The 22155-nt window shown below is 38.0% G+C and overlaps 1 protein-coding gene across 5 annotated transcripts in view; it reads right to left on the reverse strand.

Moving 5' to 3' along the window:
* Positions 1 to 22155, reverse strand: part of DLG2 (discs large MAGUK scaffold protein 2) — a gene marked incomplete at its 5' end in the record, with an annotated part of 887937 nt that overhangs the window by 529676 nt on the left and 336106 nt on the right. For all 5 annotated transcript variants that reach the window (XM_080815305.1, XM_080815304.1, XM_080815303.1 and 2 more), the window contains one exon: positions 13359 to 13528. In XM_080815305.1, coding sequence (XP_080671431.1) covers positions 13359 to 13528 — 170 coding nt within the window. The remainder of the gene's footprint in view (positions 1 to 13358; positions 13529 to 22155) is intronic.

Below are 22155 nucleotides of genomic sequence, written 5' to 3' on the forward strand. Positions count from 1 at the left end.
TCTATGTTAACTGGGCAACGTATCCCTGACTAATTCCATCCTGTTTCTAATTATTCTATCATCTGTCTGCCTTTAGGTCACTTGTAATGGACACAAATGAGTAAAGGATGGCTAATACAAGGAATGGTTAAATTACTATCAAGAATGATACCAGTAGGTCTGGATGCTAGGCTCAGTCCAATAGTCCTATATTTAGTGGAGATAAGAGGAAATTTATAAATGGACATCAAAAATCAATTGTTGTGGGGCACCTCGGTGGCTCAGTGGGTAAAGCCTCTGCCTTTGACTCAGGTCATGATCTCAGGGTCCTGGGATCGAGCCCCACATCAGGCTCTCTGCTCAGTGGGGAGTCTGCTTCCCCCTCTTCTCTCTGCCTGCCTCTCTGCTTACTTGTGATCTCTCTGTCAAATAAATAAAATCTTTAAAAAAAATCAATTGTTGTAAGACAGAAATGTAATATATATAAAAGCCAGTAGTTCATATGAAATATTTACATATATAAATATGTAATTTGGATAGAACCAACAAAAAGGGTCTTAAAAACAAAGCTAACACAGTTTTATATTATATTAAAATATGGTGTTCATATACAAAACTCTATTTACTGTGGTTTGTACTTACAAACATATCAAGGGATCTCTATATACAGTTCTGTATATTTTTATTTAGGAGGGATATTGCCAAAATGGAGAAAATTCATAGAATAGAAACAGTAAAATAGAGGGTCTGAAAATATGATGAATCAGGAATGGTTAATATGTGAGGATTCCTTAGTCTAAAGGAGAGAGGTTTAAATGGAGACTTGACAGTGTCCTACAAATGAATGAGGGGCTGTCCTATGAAGAGTTGTCCATTGTAGCTGGAGAGGGCAGGAATGACATCAATAGACAGCTTCAAAGGAACTCCAGCTTTCAGCTCAACTTTGGGAGGGGGAGAAATCCAGTGAATGGGGCAATACTCCCAAGGGAACAGCTGTCACCAGTGTTGGAAAGCTGCTTCTTCCCAGAGCACTGAAGCAGAAATTGAAGTCCTTGTAAAAACCTGTATCTGTATTTATTTGGTGGTACTAGAATTATTACATACATGCACATTCCACACACTATAGTGGGACCACTATCTCCCTTGAGGGCATACCATGTCTCTATCTCCAACTTGTACCTGGCGTGAGTAAAAGGTGTTTGTTACAGTTCTGTCAAATACATAAATTAGTGTGTGCATTTTGAGAGATTAGAATATTTGACATGTAAGAATTCTTGCACGTCAACATTATTATGATTTTAAACAACTAGTAGTTACCACATTCAGTTTATTCAAATGAGTGGGTCTATGAAGGCTAACTTTTCCCATATGACTCAGTTGCTCATGAATATCCAGCAAATATTTTTGGGTTCCTGGGAAGCAACTACTGAAGTCCTTCTTCCTTAGATTAATGTGTACACTGAACAAACTCTCTATGCTTTCTTCATTCATGATGATCAGGGACTGACTCGCCTAAATAAATGTGCCTTGTTTGTCTTCTTTCTTATTTTTACTTTTTCCTTTTTCTTAACTGCTCTCTTTTTAGCCTTTACTGATAATTCTCAGCTTTTCCTAAGATCATCTTTATTGTGGAAATTTCCAACTTTCAGTGGATTCTTGGTAGGACCTCATAACTGGCAAACCCATAACATATTTCATGTTTACAAATCCCTGAGTTGCCATTTTTTATGGAGTTTACAAGCAGAGATTTTATCTCCCTTATTAACTTTTCTGTAAGGGATAAAGTGTCCAAGGTATCCAGCTGCAATTGGATTACACTCAGGGACAAAGTCCGTGTAGCGCAAGGCTTTTGACTGACAGCTGATGGCCCCTGAAGTCATGGTTCATGAATAAAAAATACCACAATCTTTAATTTTATTGGATCTCAATGTTCCATAGGAGGAGAATAATTTAATGTATGTTGGTTGATGAGTTAGGGAACCAGAATGGATTTAGTTAGGGGACTGCAATAAATTTAGCATGAAACTCATCCTAGTCAAAAGAGGACTATGTTATTTTAGTCTAGATTAATGCCTATATTTTAAGAAAGTATTTGGGAGAAAAGCCAACACTTCTTTATTTATTGATATTCTTTTGTTTTTGTACTTTGAACTGCCTGGCTCAATAAATGTTTTTGAAATAAAATATTTATTGAGTGAATGGATGATTATTTTCTGCATGTGTTTGCTTCTTAAAAGTGTAGACAATGAAGAGGAATATATTAAACTTTTTGGGCACTAACATGTACCTGGGATTTCATTAAATTCTCATGAAAACCAAGGCAGCCTCTTAATATTATTCCCATTTAATAGTTAGGTAAAGGAAGGACTTTAACTAAGGTGCTGTCCAAATCCTAATAAAATTGCTTTGCTACTGGCCATAAAGTGGAAAGATTTATAGTCACAGTATTTACCACGGCAACACATTTCCTTTTAAAACTTTAAGAAATAGTATACAGGTATTTACCTCAGCAAGTATTTATAGTTAGGTAAACAGTATTTGCTGTGTGAATTATAAAACTTTTGTTTTATAAATGTCAAAAAAAAATCAAAGCTACACCTACGTACTACAATGCATTTTTGCAATCCGAAGCTTTCATGGTAAAATAATTTTGACTTTAAAGATTTGTTAAGGAGACATTAATCACAAATTCCATTAAAAGTTATGAGCTAGCTCTACACAGCAAAGAAATAAACTACGGAAATAAACAATGGCCACATGTTAGCCTGAAAAGGCAAATGAGAGGAGTGGCATCATTCCTTAATTTCCAAAAGGATTCAGCAAATATAGTCAGTTGTTTTACTCTCCAATAATGTAGAATGTACACAACAGAGTGATTACAGTGGCCATGTCTGTAGTTTGTTTTTCATGAACAAATAACTTGCTTCAAGATTTCAGGAGAAAGCTTTTTATGGATATCCTTATGAAGACTGACCAAATACTAGCTCAGAGAAAGAACCCCACAATCCAAAGGATATATCTTTCACCCAGAAATAATCAAGGACTAACTGTGTACGTATTCAAGAAATTCTATAGAAAGTTCCTCAGAGCAAGGTGAACTCATCCAACGTGTTGTCCTTTGTCCAATTTAAAAAAAGGATTAATTCTTTTGGGGGACAGGGAGTGGTGACTGAGGCACAATATATTTCCAAGAAGACTGGTTCTCTGGCTTAATACAAACAGGCATTTTCTTTTTGACTCTGAATATTATACTTCAATAAGAGGTTTCACTGCACATGAAGTCAAGCAAATTCCCCTGTGTACTCAAGGGAACAATTCTGGTAATTCAAAAGGACAGAAAAATTTTAGCACTAAAAGGAAAATGTTCTGTTTTGAGACCTCATGCCAAACAGCTGAATTTGCCATTTGTGCTTACTAAGAATCAAACCATTATTCAGAACGGTCCTTCACCACAGATAGGCCTACCTGCCACTTAGAACTCAGAGCCCAGGACATGGGCCTAAATAGAAAGTAAACTGTGCCTTGCATTCAGGGACACACTTGCATATGCATTCAAAATGAATACATGTTATAATTTACCCCATGGTAAGAAAAGGGGGGAATGCGTGATGTCCCTCGATGGAGTGCATGGTTGGATGCCAGTAATAAAAGCAGTTGCATAATCTTCATGTTCAGTTTTGATCCACAGACCTGGTGAACTGCTTGGGTATGAACAGCTGAATTGCGAACATCTGAAAACTGTGCTCTCCTAAACACTTCTGACTTATCATAGTCAGGTGACAGTAGCCCAGCTTGTTAGAGAACGCCATCAGCAAAGCTATCCATGGACAAAGGGAATAAAAAGAATGGTTTCGGGGCTGGCAATCTCTGCAGTATGTGTAAGGAGGATACATTTAATTTTCAACTAAAATCTTAGTATATTCAAATGTTCACAGAACACTATTGTTTGCTGTAGGCCCAGATGCCAAAATTCAAGTTGTAGAATAATTTACCAAGGAACCATCTCTGAAAACTGTCAGATGAGTGCCCCACATCAACTCTGAGGAAGTTCACTCCAGTCCCATTAGTGTCAGAGAGAGAAGAGACAAGAGTAGATGGCGGAACAAGGACAGATTAGGGGAAAAAAAAAAGAGAATGCAGATAGAGACAAGTCATAAACTTCATTTAAGTTAGATACCTGAGAAATCCTCTGTCTATAATACTGGACGTATGCCACATTAATCTTTAACTAAGCTGGACAATAAATCTGTCAAGTGGGCTATTAAGAAAAAATAAAATAAAAATCCTCAGTAACTTGAAAACTGGTTTTTGATAAATCAGCCTTTAGAGCAAAGTGTTAGAATGCTTCAAATACTGTTTCATCCCAATCTCTTGAACAGATTGTTTCAATAAAATTTAAAAAGGGGGGGGGCAATGCAAGGGTTTTACTCCTGGCCATAAAATCATGCATCTTACATCTTGGCCATTCCTTTTTCTGCCTTCCATATTGCGGTAATGGTCATGATCTGTCTTGGACTCTCCTCCACTTACTGCTCAGAGTCTGGTACAGGCTATATCTAGAGTTTGTATTTTCAGCATTCATCAAATGCTTCTAATTTGCACAGGTCGGGGCAGAAATCATAAACTCAGTATCTTAAGTGTGAGAATTAGCAGCTTGTTCATCTTCTTAACTTAGGCTGCTGATATCTATCCTTCCTACACCCTATGGGTTGCTTGGATCACAAGGTAACAAAAGCATGAGCAGAGAGAAAGCAATAAAGCACTTCTGAAGTCCTTAGAAGTGAAAGATTACTTTTAATTTGATCAGTCTCTGACAGTTCAGTGAGGAGATAAAACTGAACCAGCTTGGCTTTTGGGGGCTGGATATGATTCTGACAGGCAGTGGTCACAGTGGTAAAGAAAGGCATTCCAAAGATGGGAATGGGATGAGCAAAGTCCTAGGGGCAGGAGAGTATGTCTCGTGTTTAAGAAATTGTACAGAGTCTGGCTTCCCTGGATGTGGAGATGCATGAAGGAGAGAAGACAGAAGAGAAGGCTGAGATGGAATTTTGTCCCTGGAGGAGAAGGAGATCATAGGGGGCATGAAATGCCGTGGCAAGAGATTTAGATTTTTACCTAATGGCAATGAAGAACCTCTGGAGACTTCTGAGCAGGGGAAAACAATGCACAGAGCTGTGATTTTTGCAAAATTTATCAAGGAGGAGCATATAAGCAGGGAGGGAGGGATTGGCAATGGTCTACTGCAGTAGCTCAGACAATACATAATGGCAGATATGGACCTCACAGTAACAGCAGTGGAGTTTTTAAAGAGAAGATTAGTTGTGGTGGAGGTAACTTCCAAAGGACATGATGCCTGACTCAATAAAAGCAGTAGGGAAGAGAGAAGAATCAAAATAAAAGGACTCTGAGCTTTTTAATTGGGTGACTAGGATAACCTTTGACTTAACTGGAGAGATCAGAGCAGGAGATTACGCTGGTGAAGCCTTGTGGTGGAAGGTGGTACTAAGGGGACATCATGAGGTCAGTTTTCAACATGCTTGGAGTTATTTCTGCACATGGAGTCTACTGAAATGTTTGCCCATACTAGGAAAACTAGGGAAAAATACATGCATATAAACATATATGCACACTTTCATGAAACAGATTCATATGCCACATTATAACTCAGACACTGTTAGAAATAAATTTGACTAGAGCCAGAGAGAACTCAATTGCATATACAATATATGTGCATGTATATATACTAATGCCAATATGTTGTGTGTGTGTGTGTATTTGCATATGCATACAGGAATCTGGGCTAACATACACAAAGATAAAATCAAAATGGATAAAAGACCTCAGAGTGAGGCAGGAATCTATCAAAGTCCAAGAGAACATAGGCAGTAACCTCTTTGACATCAGCCACAGCAACTTCTTTCAAGACATGTCTCCAAAGGCAAAGGAAACAAAAGCAAAAATGAACTTTTGGGACCTCATCAAGATCAAAAGCTTCTGCACAGCAAAGGAAACAGTCAACAAAACAGAGGCAATCCACGGAATGGGAGAAGATATTCACAAATGACACTACAGACAAAGGGTTGATATCCAAGATCTATAAAGAATTCTCAAACTCAACTCCCCCAAAACAGATAATCATGTCAAAAACTAGGAAGAAGACATGAACAGACACTTCTCCAATGAAGACATACAAATGGCTAACAGACACATGAAAAAATGTTCATCATCATTAGCCATCAGTGAGATTCAAATCAAAACCACAGTGAGATACCACCTTATACCACCTAGAATGGCCAAAATTAACAAGACAGTAAACAACGTGTGTTGGAGAGGATGTGGAGAAAGGGGAACCCTCTTACACTGTTGGTGGGAATACAAGTTGGTGCAGCCACTTTGGAAAACAGTGTGGAGATTCCTTAAGAAATTAAAAATAGAGTTACCCCAGGACCCTGCAATTGCACTATTGGGTATTTACCCCAAAGATACAGACAAGTGAACAGAAGGGCCATTTGTACCACAGTGTTCACAGCAGCAATCGCCACATTAGCCAAACTGTGGATAGAGCGAAGACGCCCTTCAACAGACAAATGGATAAAGATATGGTCCATAGGGACGCCTGGGTGGCTCAGTTGGTTAAGCAGCTGCCTTCGGCTCAGGTCATGATCCCAGCGTCCTGGGATCGAGTCCCACATCGGGCTCCTTGCTCGGCAGGGAGCCTGCTTCTCCCTCTGCCTCTGCCTGCCACTCTGTCTACTTGTGCTCACTCTCGCTCCTCTCTCTCTCTGACAAATAAAAAAAAAAAAAAAAAAAAAAAAGATATGGTCCATATATACAATGGAATATTATGCCTCCATCAGAAAAGATGAATACCCAACATTTGTATCAACATGGATGGGACTGGAGGAGATTATGCTGAGTGAAATAAGTCAAGCAGAGAGAGTCAATTATCATATGGTTTCACTTACTTGTGGAGCATAAGGAATAACATGGAGGACATTAGGAGAAGGAAAGGAAAAGTGAATTGGGGGAAATCAGAGAGGTAGATGACCCATGAGACTGTGGACTGTGAGAAACAAACTGAGAGTTTTGGAAAGGAGGAGGGTAGGGGGATGGCTGATTCTGGCGCTGGGTATTAAGGAGGGTACAGATTGCATGGAGCACTGCGTGTAGCACATAAACAATGAACCTTGGAACACTGAAAAAATAAAATTAAATTAAAAGAAAGGAATTTGGGATAACATGCAAATATAAATATATATGTATATATTTGTATATATCTAAATATATTTGCTTCATCTGGAAATGCTGAATATTAAAACATTTTAATTAACTTTTTATTTTAATAAATAGTCAACAAATAATAGTCAACAAATAATACTAAGAAACAAGATTGTATAAAATACTAGAAGAGTTTCTTTTAAAGCACTGGAGATGTGATGAGCACTGGGTGTGATACACAACTAATGAATCATTGAACACAACACTAAAAACTAAGAATGTACTACATTTTGGCTAAATGAATTTAAACTAAAAAAAAAAAGAAAAGAAAGCACTGGGATGAGTATGGGCTTTGCTGCTTTTTAAAATCAAATTGTAGCAAATTATGTTAATACAAAGACTAAAAATAATACAAATATGTACTTAAAATTTACAATTGCTATCCTGAAGATAAACTTATAAATTAGATAATCAGGTCCTGTCGATTTTGCAGATGAGGAAGGTTGAGACACAGAGAGGTTAAGACACATGTTCTGGGACCCACATCTACTTAAAGATGCCTGGGAACCTCCCCGCTACATATCTGACTTTTCCAATCACTGAAGTATACACTTTATAAGTAGCCATTAGTGTAATGACCCTTAGGGCTGGGGTATTTTATACTTATTTGGGAATAATAATCATCATAGCATTTTCAGTTTGCGTTATTACAGACCTATGAAAGTGCAACACATATGTGCGAGTGTGAAAAAATTAAAACATTTTAAATATTAAAAATATGTTTTGTAAATAATGAAGAATTGTAGAAATGTTTTGCTAGATGGACTTTATCACTACTTCAGATTTAATAAACTGGCTAAAATAAAGCCACATGCAAGTCTACTTTGGGATATTAACAAAGTTATGGCCTGAAATTTTTCAGTTGTAGAGCTTGGCCTTAACCTAGTTGTATAATTCTTAAGCAATAAGAACATCTTAAGAAAGACATCTCATTGCTTATATAGGTTTTGGCTTCTTTGGCTCAGGCCATAGGAACAAGGCTGCTTGTGTTTAATCATATAGCTTCTTAGAAATTATGACAGTGTGTTCTTAGGAAAGTCACTAGAAAGACTTTTGTTGTAAACCAACTTCCTGGGGAACCACATGCCCACTTCAGATTTTCTTCCTTGTGTATTTTTGGTTGCTTGGCACTTGGCAAATTTAAATGAATTTGCCTAAATGCTACTTCCTATACATGATTACCCCTTTTTCCCCCCCTAAACTGTCCACAGACACTCCAGCTGCTTGCAATGACCAAATCTATAACTGTGAGGTTAGGGAGATTTTTACATACTGTTAAGGAAAGACATTCTAAATTATTTGTGGCTATTCCCCAAATATTTATTAGTGAAATATGGGGTCATAAATCACCAGCCAGATAATTCTAGTTGAATATTGGGAAGATCAGCACTGTTACAGAGACAGAATCACATATACTGAAGGTCATTTTGGAATTAGTACTTTGTACAATTATGGAATAAACATAAGGGTATAGAATTAGAAAACTATATATTTAAATCTATCGCAAGTTATTTTTCAAGAATCCCTTAACACTGTCATCTATATAACTAGAAAAAAAACCATAAATAAACAAAACAAAAAGAATCCCAAAATAAGAATAGTCTGGGCATTAAGAATATCTACAAAAATAGATTCTTATTTTTATTATAACTGTTCAAAATAGCTAATATAGCCATATTTACCATCTTTACATTAAAGATTTTTTGAAGAGAGAGTCAATATTCAGTATTTACCCAATTCCAGATATTTGAGAAAATATAGGGTAAATTCAGAATATTACCTTGGTGGGGATTGCAGACAGATATCTTCCAGTTCTGCCTTCTGGAAACCCTTTTCAAATGCATCACAGTCTTTCAACATGTTCAAAAGTGAATTCCTAATCTCCCCACAGTGGCTCCTCCCCAGTCGTGCCAGTCTCATAGATGGTATCCTAACACATTCAATTGCTCCATTAGAAAACTGGGCCTTATCCTTGGACATAGTCCCCATCAAGATCAATAAGTGGCATCAATTATATCTCTGAGGGATGCCTGGTGGCTCAGTCAGTTAAGCGTCTGCCTTTGGCTCAGGTCATGATCCCGGGGTCTTGGGATGAGTCCTACCTAGGGCTCTTTGCTCAGCAAGGAAGCTGCTTCTCCCTCTGCTTGCAGCTCCTCCTGCTTGTGCTCTTTCTCTCTCTCTCTGACAAATAAATAAATAAGATCTTTTAAAAAATTACATTTCTGACATTTAGCTGGATTCCATCCATTTTTCTTGACCTTCTGCAAGTAACCCCTAACTGATCTCTGTTCCCACTCATGCCCCTTCAATGCATTTTCTTCACAGCAACCAAATGATCTTCTGAAAATGACTATTTTGACCACGTCACTCCCATGCTGAAAATTTTGCAATAATTTCTTGCTGCTTTATCTTGAAATAAAATAACATATCTTTAAATGTGGTCAACAAGGCTTTGGGTGATCGAGTACCACTTACCGTGACAGTATCATTTCATGTCATTCACTATCCTCTCATTAAACACCTGTCACAATCGACTTCCTTATCTAGATCTTTTCTACTTTAGGGCCTTCATACACACATGCTTTTACTTCTGTCTGGATGCTCTTCTCTACCCTTTATCTAGCTTACTTCTATTTTTCTTTTTCTTTCAAGGTTTGGCTTAAGTGGCACTTCCTTAAAGAAGTCTTCTTTGACCCTCTATTTGATTGGCCACTTTATAATCTTTTATGCTCATTCTAGCTAGCATGTTTCCCAACATACATTGTGGGTATTTTCTACATTAGGCTATCATCTCCTTGAGCAAGAACTATTTCTACTTTTTCCATGAATCTCCATTGTCAGCCTCTGTGCCAGGAACATAAGAAATACTTAATATTTCTTGAATCATTGAAGGACTAAATTGATGAAGACATCCAGTTAGCTCTGTATTGCACACGCATAATCGAGGTTAGTTAGCCCAGTTGGCTAGAGAGTTGATGGACTATAGAGAATGCCCACGTGCTCAACAAAGGGTCCATAAGGACCTGTGAGCATATGCTAAAATTTTAAATGTTCTGGAGCATTTTGGCTTTCCTGGTCAAGATGAATCATGACACATATTCCATCACAGAGCTGATTTCGTTTTGCCTTGCATTAAAGTTAGTAGACTTTATGTCTTTCTTGCCCATGAGAACTTTCTGATTCTTCCATCAGAATCACATCTGATTTATCTTTATCCTCCCAGGTGCATGACAGTTTCCACAGTAGGAGCTAAACATTGGCAGAAATTTCTTTAATTTTTTAAAAGACTTTATTTGCTTACTTATTTGTTTGTTTGTTTGTTTTCCAGAGAAAGAGAAAGCAAGCGAGCATAAGCAGGGGGAGCTGCAGACAGAGGGAGAAGCACGCTCCCCGCTGAGCAAAGAGCCCTATGGGGGACTTGATTCCAGGACCCCGGGATCATGACCTGAGCTGAAGGCAGATGCTTACATGATTGAGCCACCCAGGCATCCCAAGAAATTTATTTTAAATATCTTGCCATTCAAAATCTATGAATTAAGAGGTGCTAAGTAAAGCTAACATTGTAAGGTACCGTCATATTTAGTGCAGAATCTAATTTAATTATTCAACTTACTAATTCAGCACTTCCCATGTTTAAGGCACTGGGAAATACATTAGGAATTTAAACAATGACTAACACCTTTTCTTTCCTTGTGTGTCAATAAACTTTGGGAAAAACAAATTCCCGTCAGTGACCTTTGGGTGGTGACAGTATAAAAATGTGTGATTGACTCAACGTAATCCCAACAGAACTAACAGGCCCACACCCCTCTTTAGGGATATGGCAGGACCCTGCTTCCTGGGAAGTGAGGTTAAGTTCTAATACTCTCCTGGTTCTTCATGCCTCAGTAAACCAAAGCTATCAGTCGTCTGCCATGTATTTTGGGTTATTGCCAGGGTATTCTCATTGGATTACACTCACCTGTCCCCACTTCCCCCTTTTTATGTCCTATGGCAGTTCCTGTCCTACTCTCTGCTCAAAGGAGATAACAGTTCAGACTGAAATAAACCAGCCAGAGGGGACCCTGGCATCAAAGATCCCCCAAAACTGTTCCTGCTAAAATTAAGGAGTTTTGGCTATGGATTCACAAGAACCTTGAAGTGCTCTGTTGAGCAGCTAGAGGTCAGCGAGCTAGCTAGTGACTCAGCTAGCAGCAGGCCTGCTAATAGATGCTAATGCTTTGCTGAGTGCTTCAAACTGTGTTCGCTTTAGGGTGGTGCTGAATAATCACCGTTAATTGAATTGTAGAAATACCTACTTGCTGTTTGTAAATAGCATATATTTTTCATAGAAATCATGTGATGGTCAAATTGTTTATCTTTAGACCACCTTGCAAATAGGGTTTTAGTAAATGTGTAGAGGTTAGAAAGTCTTTCCTTTCATACTACCAGACATTGTGGTATGCAAATACTTCTTTTTTTTTTCTCCAGATTTAATTATGTGATTTTAATCCGTTTGAATTTAGCCCATGGGGCATCTTTGTATATTTTCATTACATTACCAAGCAATTGTAGCAAAGTTTGAAGCTATTCGTTGTAAAACATATTACAAATAACACGTATATACAGGTAATATTTGTTTGGGAGTCAATTAGGGCCAGCCACTGTTCTAATTAGTTTAGTGAATTGGCTCATCTAATCCTCACATTTCTAGGGGCAACTACTATTATTATCTGCATTTTGTAGATGAGAAAATTAAGGCTCAGAGAGGTTAAGCAATTTGCTCAAGGTCAAACAGCTAGTATGCTGCAGAGGTAGCAGTTTAGCTCTGGAGGCTACACTTTTAACCAGCAAGATTTAGTTAAATGTTTAATTTTCATAAACCCTGTGGGACAGATACTACCATTATGATCCCCATTTAATAATGAGGGGATTCGTCCAACCAATATCACTCTGCTGGTAAGTGGCTGAATCAGGCTTTTAAACTTAGTCCTGTCTGACTCCTGGGTCTGAGTTATTAAATACCAGCCAGAACGGCCTTCTAGAGAAGGCAGTGTACTTACTTCCTTTTTAATCCCATCTAGCATTAGAGATTAGGTAGATTTTAAGGGAAGGAGAAATGATTTACTCAAATAATACAATAACTATCTAGTCATAATCTTCTAAAAATATTTAAAAAACTGTTAAGCCAATTATTGGATTTTTCTTAAAATATTTGAAATACTTTTAAGCTAATATTAAATGTCATCATTCTGAAGAGCACAGGCCAAATGACTGTTCTTAAAAATTAGTGTAATAATTCATCTTACTGTTCGTGTGACTCCCCAGAGTAACCGCAATTACTCAAGAGATCTGCGAGCATTTAGAGGTGCCTGGGTGGCTCAGTGGGTTAAGCCTCTGCCTTCAGCTCGGGTCATGATCTCAGGGTCCTGGGATTGAGCCCCACATCGGGCTCTCTGCTCGGCAGGGAACCTGCTTCCCCCTCTCTCTCTGCCTGCCTCTCTGTCTACTTGTGATCTCTCTCCCTTTGTCAAATAAATAAATAAAATCTTAAAAAAAAAGAGAGAGAGATTTGCATTTAGAAAAAATAAATTTTTTCTATTCTATTTTTTCTATTTTGACTATAGCAAGTATAAAATATTATGTGGTACTTGTTGGGTGTGACACATGAAAGTATTACAAATCAAAACAAATCACAACAGTATTATAAAAATACAATAACTTATTTTGAAAGAGACTAGTTTAATTATTATCATTCATATTACTGTTTTACTAAATGAGGAGTCACCATTTAGATCTTAAAAATGAGAAGGAATGTATGTGCCAGCCAAGTCACAAAGATACAGTAAAATTAAAAATTTATAGAAAACGCCAATGGTTTATAAAAACATAAGGACATTCCCATATAAATCTGTCCTTTTCATTCTGTGAGTTCCTATTTAGAGTATTGATTTCCTTGACCTCTGTGAAAACCACTACCGCACCATTTCGGATTTCTAGGTGAGGACTGAATGTCAGAAACTAAGAGAAGAGAGTACGCTGTCGGTGGACTATGGCATATCCATTTTGGCCAAACGGTTTGTCACAGGTGTCTCATTGTGAGTCATTTATGGTTTTATTACCTTTAGGTCCTTTGAACAGTTTGATCTCCACAACAGTCTCCAGAATGGGTCGTCTTCTGCGCACGTACAGGCGAACGATAGACCCTGCTTCTTTGAGAGCTTCCACGGCTTTACTGTGGGAAACCTCTGACACGTCGACCTCATTCACCCGCAAGATACAATCATTGACCCTGGAAGACAGGGAAAGGAGAAAAAGTGAGGGTGGCTGGGAAGATTTCTTAAAGTATATTGTCATTGTTAGTAAACCTGAAGAAGCGAGGAAGCGAAGAGTACAAGCAATTCTAAAAGGTTTCTATTTGGAAGAAGCAATTCAAACGAAGGAAACCTTGAACTCCCCAGCCTTCCCAGGCTTTCCAAATGGACTTGCACTACTGGTCAGGCCCCTCTGGCACTCGGGTTCCCTGGGACAGGAAACGAGTGGTACACGCTGTAAGTTCGTAGGACTGCTGCACGTTTTGAGGCGGCTGTCAGTTACATCATTTTTTTTTTAAAAGGTTTTATTTATTTATTTGTCAGAGAGAGAGAGAAAACACAACCAGAGGGCGTGGGAGGCAGAGGGAGAAGCAGGCTCCCCGCTGAGCAGGAAGCCTGATGTGGGACTTGATCCTAGGACCCTAGGATCATGACCTGAGCCCAAGGCAGCCACTCAACTGACTGAGCCACCTAGGCATCCCATATTTCAATTGTTTCTAACTGGTTTGACTGAGGGTTATGATTGCAGTGGTTCTCAGAACTTACTATGGATTATATAGACATCACAAATGTAACCTTATAGATGAATTTTCTTGAATTTTTAATTTGCTACTTATAAAGGTAATATATGGTCATTTTAGAAAATCTGAAAAATGTAACCATGCAGAAAGAAGAAAAAATACACACGACCTAATCATCTAAAATAAATGTGTTAGCTTTCTGGTAAACTGTCTTCCCATATTTTGTTTTGTTTTGTTTTCCCTTTCCCCCTCAAATTCATATCACAGTATTATAGATATTGAAGTTCAGATTCCACAAAATTCAAAGAAAATTTCAGATAATCTTTGGCTTAGGTATTTACTTTGAAAACCAAGAATTATGGTAACATAATTTTTGACATTTTCTCTTCAGGAGGGATCATCTGACTTTTCTATAAAACTGTCCATGTAATATATATTTATGTAGCCATAGACTTCAAATCTCTTTTATGTTCATGATAATTAGTAAAAACTTTAATAATGGTTAAATGTATGAAACTTGAGACTAGAAAGATTTCCTTCCTTTACTCTGAATATGCACTCTAATATTGCCCATCTCAGTTCAGTATGTTGCTCAGAGTAACAAATACGGGGCTACCCTTGCTTGACTTCCTTATCCCACTACCACATGTTTGTCTCTACCTGCAGTCTATCCACAATCTGTCCACATTTCTTAATCTGCACTGCTACCATCCTTGTTGACGTCAATGTCCTCTCCCACCTGGATTATTTCTACAGCCTTCTACCTACTCCCCTGGACCTCTCTGGTCAACGTTTAATGCATTTTCCACACAGTGGACAGGGTAAAGTGAACATGATTGGTTGCTTTTTCATCTTCCATTCCCCATTTCCTTCTTCCCAACAGTGCCTGATTCGCTCAGGACAATCACTCCTTAGCAAATATTTTTTAATGAATGAAATAATAAGCCTAAGTTCAATGACCAGGCCTTCCATTTCCTAGTTGGTAAACACTGATAATTAGCCTCTTAGCCTCTGTGTTTGCAACTATAAATAGATACAATACTAACATCTACAATAAAGACTTATGGAGAAGATTAAATGAGAGAACGTACATGTAAATCTTTAGCAAGTAGTCTGGTATGTATTAAGCACCTAATAAATGGTAGCAGTGAAAAATTTTTGATTTATAATTTTAACTATTAGATCCTTTCCATAATCTTGTGAATAAGTCATTATCCACATTACAGAAATGAGAATTGTTCCAAGTGATCAAGTTCTTTGTCTAAAGCTGTCAGAAATTTGGGTAGAAATTGGATATGATCTTACAGTCATATTATTTCCAATCAAATATTCAATTGGATAGGTCTTCCAATTTCCAAAGTTGGGCACTCTCCTCTTAGAGATCACATACATCTAAATGTTGCAGTTTCATGTATACTGTACACGTCAATTCAAAATTATAACATGGTAGTGAAAATATTATACAAAAAAGTATAGGAAGAATTTTTCTACCATTTTTCCCCCCATAACTTCTCTATACCTGTTTGGGGAGCTGAGTTATAGACACTCTTGCCTCAGTGAGAACCCTGATTAGCTTCAAAATTCTGAATTTCTGAATTTCACTTATTAAGATTCAATGATGTCATCTCATCATAACACATGGTATGGCTTTATTAGATTTACACATACACTTCCTCTCTGACTGACCAAAAAAAAAAAAAAAAACCATGGAAAATTACCAATTAAAATAGTTTTGAAAATGTAGGCAACGCGGGTGCCAGCCGCCCTGCAGCAGCTGGTCCTTTGAGAGTGGGTAATTTTATCATCTCATGATAATGCAAACACATAGTGTTTACTGTTGCCCTATGCTCAGAATATTAATCATATCTTAAAACACTGCTTTCCATTGAAGGGAGTGGCTGACATTTAAAAAAAAATTCTGGATGCTGTATCTAGTCAAACTGTACTAAATTTTTCCTTTTGTATACAGTGGAATCCTTAATTGTCAATTGCAGGGGTGAGGACATCACAGCCTAAATCATGTTTTTTTCCCGAACATGTGGAGGAAATAGGCAACTTTAGCACAGTGAAAAGAGCACTGGAATAGCCTTCAGGACACTTGGACTGGAGTCCCAGCTGCGTGACCACGATCAAGTCACTTCATCTCTTTGAACCTCACTCCTCCATGAAAAGACAGTAAGTGTGCCCAGAGTTCATGAGAGGAGTAAGCAGACAGGCAATGCATCTGGGAGTGTGTGTGTGGACTATAGAGTCCAGTACATACGAGAGCTGTAGCTATTGATCAAAGATGAGTCAAAGATGCTGTGCTCAAGGACGTACTGGAAAGTGAACAGAATGGAAATGGAAAATTTAAGAGGGCTGGCTATGTGCCGTATTGGTCTAGCCACTTCATTTATTCACTGGCACTTAAATCCCCCCCCCCCCCATTTCTGAAACACTGATTCTCATTCTACAGATGATGACATTTACTGACAAGGTCACAGTGGTGTTGAGAGCAGGACATGATTCCAGCCTGGCTTGGCCTTTTTCTAAAGCCTATGCTGATACAGAGTTCCTCAGAATGGATCATTTTAAATTAAAAAGAGAGAGAGAGAGAGAGATGAGGGGCAGAGTTTATGTATTCAAAATCTCAAATATAGAGGAAACAATATCAAGCTGAATTAGGGCACTCATTTGAAATAGCGTCTGGCTAGAGGGTCATAGTTATTTTCATAGTTATTTAAAATTAATTTGCTTTCACTACTAGTAGATAACCTTTGTGAGTAAAGCCACCAACACATTCATTTTGAAACATATTTCACTAGCTTCTGACTCAAGTAATACTATGTCCCAATAAAAAGTACAGCCTTTATCACATTCTTGATATGTATTAGAAATTCATTTATATAAACATCTCCTCCTTTAGCCATGCAACTAAGTTGATGGTTTCATTTTCCAGTGCTTGCTGTTTCAAATATAAGTCTACAATATTCATTTTGTGAAATGGAACTATCCAAGAGATTAAAAGCCTAATTTAAATCTTTTTCTTGTCTCATTTTCTTTAGAATTCTGTTTTTTTCCTTACAGAAAATGTCTTAGAAATAAAAAGGACATTTTATCATTAACATGTCAACAGAATCAAACCTAAATTTTGTATTAAACAAGTAAGTATTATGGAACATGATACAGTATCACTGAAAAGTCAAATAATACCTGACAAATTATTTGTTCCACTTTGAAGACACAATTTAAAAGAACAAGTAATATATACTCTTGCATAGGTATTAAAGTATTTTCTGTTGGAAAATAAACTTTGTGATTTTGTACATTTTTTAAAGCGTTGATTCACTATAAATGATCACCAAATGCTGGTGTTACAACGGAAACATTCCTGTTCATTATGCATTTAAAATAACTGAAAGGAAAGATAACAAAGTTTCAGCTCTAGTTCCTTGTGGACAGAGATTACAGGTGGTTTAAAAAGCATATTTTTGCTTTTGGATTTCATGCCACATTCTAAAATGGACATATGTCAGAGCCGAGAATCTAAGAACACAGGCCCAGGAGCCCTGGCACACCACCATCCACCTGGAATGTTGGCCCCCCTCTAGAATTTAGGAGCGCTGTGGCTTGGGGTAAGTCACATGCCATGCCACAGTCTCAGTTTCTTCATCTGGAAATAGGGAAAAGATTGCTGCACAGATCAGATGGGATAATGTATGTGAAGTCCTCAGGATAGCGCCAGACAATGCTAAAACATTGTAGTCATGAAAAAGGGGTAAGTGATTTGCCTAAGAAAGATAAGAAGTGATTATAGAAAAATACAGTAGGGAGAGAAAGGAAGAGCACTACAATCAAGATACTGAAAGGGTTTCTGACATTTTCCATGAGAAAGGGAGGAAAAAATGAGATGAATGGGGTTTGGGGGAAGAAAAATGTAAAAAGAGGGCTTTCAGTAGGTCTTATTTGATGACTAGTAACGTAATTCCCCTTTAATTTTACCCTCTGCTGCCTGCAAGAAAACAGTTGTTTTGATACAATGTGTATGTTTATGGCAACCTTGCTGAAAAGCTTCTAAAATCAGCAGTTGGCAGATTTCTCAGCAACTCCTGTCTCTTTGTCCTTGCCCCACTCCACACATCTCGTAGTACCCAGTCATTGCAGACCCTCTCAAGGATTGTTTCAGAGTTTGTTTTAGGTTACAGGGTCTGAAACTTAACTTTGCTCTTAACAGCTATTGGCTTTTTAGGATTATTACCAAGTTAGCTTGTCCTTTACTGCCTCTGCTCAGTACTACCCTCTTTGGTCAAATAAATAAATTAGTTACAGACAAAAAGGCCACTTCATGGAGGAACCTGATCAATGTTTAATGTGTGGAAGGAAATGCAAAAATACGCTATCAGATGGAGAACACTAACTGGGGAACTATATTGTAAGCACTTAAAGAGAACAACTGATCACTTAAAATTAGAAATCTACTTAAAAAGAAGGACTCCATGGATTTTATGTAAACTATAATGAAACCCGAAAAGCCCTGAAGGTTAAGATAGCAAAAAAGATCTTATTTTTCTTTTATTCCTAGAGTCATCAGAGGTAAGTTAAGAACAAAACAACAACAAAAAAGCCCTCCGAACTTTACTTAAATAAAGATAGGAGCTGTATGCCGGCCAAAAGTAAAAAAAAAATACAATACACGCAGGCTGACTTGAATGACTTCAAATCATTATGACCTTTTCCAGTTTACTTAGTTATGTCTGTCTGTTCTCCTCCCACACCCTCTCATGAAGATTATGGAGTGCTCCCTGGGAATTTCAAAATTTTACCAACTAACTTTCCTCCTTTTTGAAAATTCTTACCTTAAAATTCACCTATTATACTGACCTCATTAGATGCTATTAGTCCATTAAAACTGAGAACAAAAGAATTAAAATTCGTTTATTTTAATAGTTTTCCAGAAAAGGAAATGATTAATGTTTAGGAAGCATCAACTACGTGTCAATGAGGTCATATCTACCAGGACTTTTTCTCCACCAAATATCCACAGGGTTGTGGGAGGAATGCTAAGTTCATGCAGCTTATCATGAATCACTTGTCAGGTCTGGCCAGTCCCTGTTTTGAGGAATCTGGAATTGAAACCACGAAGTTCAGAGATTCTGTCTGAACAGAAACACATAGTATCCTGAGAGTTTAACCCTGGAAGCCATTTTCTTCCTTGCTGACTTATTGGTAAGAAGTTGGGAGAATAAAACAGGTATATGGAAAGAAGCAAGGGCTTTAGACAGTTCCTCCTGGGCCCCCCACAATGCTTTCCATGGGTGTCCTTCCCAGGGCTTAGCTATCCACTTCATCCTGGAATTTGAGAAGATACCACAAGTGCCCTTCTAATTCATTCCCCTTTTGGATTAAGTTCGCTCAGGTGGACTCCATTACTTGCTAAGAAAAATTTCCTTTTTTTTTTTTTTTTTTTAAGATTTTTATTTATTTATTTTAGTGAGTGAGAGAGAGAGAGAGATAGAGAGAAAGAATGAACAGTAGGAAGGGGCAGAGGGAGTGAGAGAGAGAAGCAGACTTCCTGCAGAGCAGGGAGACTGATATGGAACTAGATCCCAGGACCTGGGGATCATGATTTGAGTTGAAGGCAGATGCTTAACTGACTGAGCCACCCAGGTGCCCAAACAACAAAAATTTCTAACAAATATAGACAGACTTTGTGATCAGTGCTTAACATGCATTATTTCCTTTAGCTATATCCTATTTTCTTTTTAACACTTAAGTTCAACTTGTCTTCTGGGAAGTCATCCCCACCTCAACTGGCTTGTCCCGTGTCCCACTGCAAGAAGTCAGTGAGTAATATTAATAACGTTAGCAGATTTAGCAAATAAAAAGTTTAAAATATCAAGCTAAATTTGGCTTTCAAATAAAACACTGGGTGCCTGGGTGGCTTGGTCGGTTAAGCATCTGCCTTTGGTTCAGGTTATGATCCCAGGGTCCTCAGATCGAGTCACACATCAGGCTCCTTGCTCCTTGCTGCTCTCTTCTGCTTCTCCTTCTGCCTGCTGCTCTCCCTGCTTGGGCTCTGTCTCTTTTTCCGATAAATAAATAGATAAAATCTTTAAAGAAACACTAATAATAATTCAGAAAAACAAACACTTTTCTTAGTATAACTATATTCTATAACATGTATGAGACATACTAAATGTACTTGTGCTTGTCTTATATTCAAATTTCAGTGGGTCTCTTGTACTTCTAAAAATACAGTATTTATAAAAGCCCTGAACTATACTTATATTATGCTTATGGATATGCTTATATATTTTGCAACAGAAACTGAAACACAAAGAGATTTATAATGACAATAACTCATGTCTACATTGTCTCAAATCTCAAATCTCAAATCTCATGCACTCTACTAATTAGTAGTTAAATAGTTAAAAATAATTTGGGACTTATTTAAGGGCCAATCCCAACTACTGAGTAACCATCAATGGGGTCAAGGATCATACTGGCCAACAGTAAAGCCAAGGCAAATAACAAATTCTAGATCAAGGGCTATTAAACTTTAGCATGCGCTTGTTACTTGGAGAGCTCGGTTAACCACAGATTGCTGGGCTCCACTCTGAGTCTGTGATTCAGTAGGTCCAGGGCAGGAGAGAGGGCTTACATTTCTAACAAATTTCTAGATAATGTTGGCCATGCTGGTCTGGGACCATACTCTGAAAACCATTGTGCTATGTATTGAAGAGTCACTCACTTGGCTCATATCTGGTTCATTCTAAAACGAACAGGAATACTCAATCTTATATAGACCAAATTGATTGTGATAAAAGTCCTGAGCTGACTCTAGAGCCAGTTCCCTGAGTGTTGCAGCTTTTCATTATCATGAAGTCTCTAAATGCATTTGGACCAGGAGACCTGGGCTGCCACAATGTGTGAAACTGTGCAATATGCAAGCCATTTTCCAGCACTCATTTCCTGTCTGTCGCTCTTTTCCTGATTCTTTTCCTTTAGCAAAGACCAAGCGGTGGCCACTTCATTCTATACTTTTAAAAATAGGGCTTCGTCTTGTGTCTCTAATTCTGGGTAAGAGTTACTCGGGTTTATGATCCATAGAAGCCATCCCCTACAGTGAATGTACTGTTTCTCTGTATTTGCCACTTCATTTCCCTTATATAAAATGTTTGCAGGATTCTCTGCAGCTGTCATCTGGGAAAGATCACAGCTTTCCACAATGGGAGAAGAAATTGGCTATTTCAGCATCAGTGATTGGTCTTTCGGCACTTTCCCAGAAAATCAGGGAGGCCAGCAACAAATCTTGAGCCAGGTACTTAGTGGGTAAACATGGAAAAGAGGCATGAGATGGGAATTTCAAAGGGAAAAGATCATAGGACTGGGAATTACTTAGCCCATTCAGATGAATACTCTTTCTGCAGACAGAACTGCATGTCAGTTTCATGAAATGAGGTCCTGGTACCTCCCATCTGGGTCAGTGCAGTTGCTTCCTAGCTGGTTTTCCTGACTGCCAGGTTAAGTTGCCCCCCTCCACTCCATCTAGACACACAAGCCCAGCTTCAGCTTCTGAAAGCAACTCTTTTGCCATTTCCTCTCCCTCAACATTCATCAAGAGTTACTTAACCCATATAAAAACTGTTTATCTTTGCATTACCAATGTCTGGCACAAGGTTGTCACTTACAAATGAATAAACATCACTGAAGGGACTCTAAATCTGACCCCTTTTAAGTCCCTGTTCTAGCTAATTCATATCGTCATTGTCCTGAGGATATAACGAGCTCATTCCCACCTCTGCATTTTATTTCATGGTGCCTTGCAAAGCCCTAATCAAGACCAGCCTCATTCCAGGACATGTTCATAATCCATAGCTTCATAAACTATTTTCTAATCACTCAAATCCTCATTGCGCCTAATGCGTAAAGTATAAATACATGGTAGATTCTCACCAAAAAGCTATAGATAGACTTGGTGCCCCCACAGAACCCAAAAGTGAGTATACACATTAAGAAATACATTTAAGAATGTTGAATTTGATTTCTTGTTTTTCTCTATGCAAACCTGTTCCAATCCCAGAAGCTGATAGGAATCAACATAA

The sequence above is a fragment of the Martes martes genome (assembly GCF_963455335.1).
Source record: "Martes martes genome assembly, chromosome: 10".
NCBI classification, from domain to species: Eukaryota; Metazoa; Chordata; class Mammalia; order Carnivora; family Mustelidae; genus Martes; species Martes martes.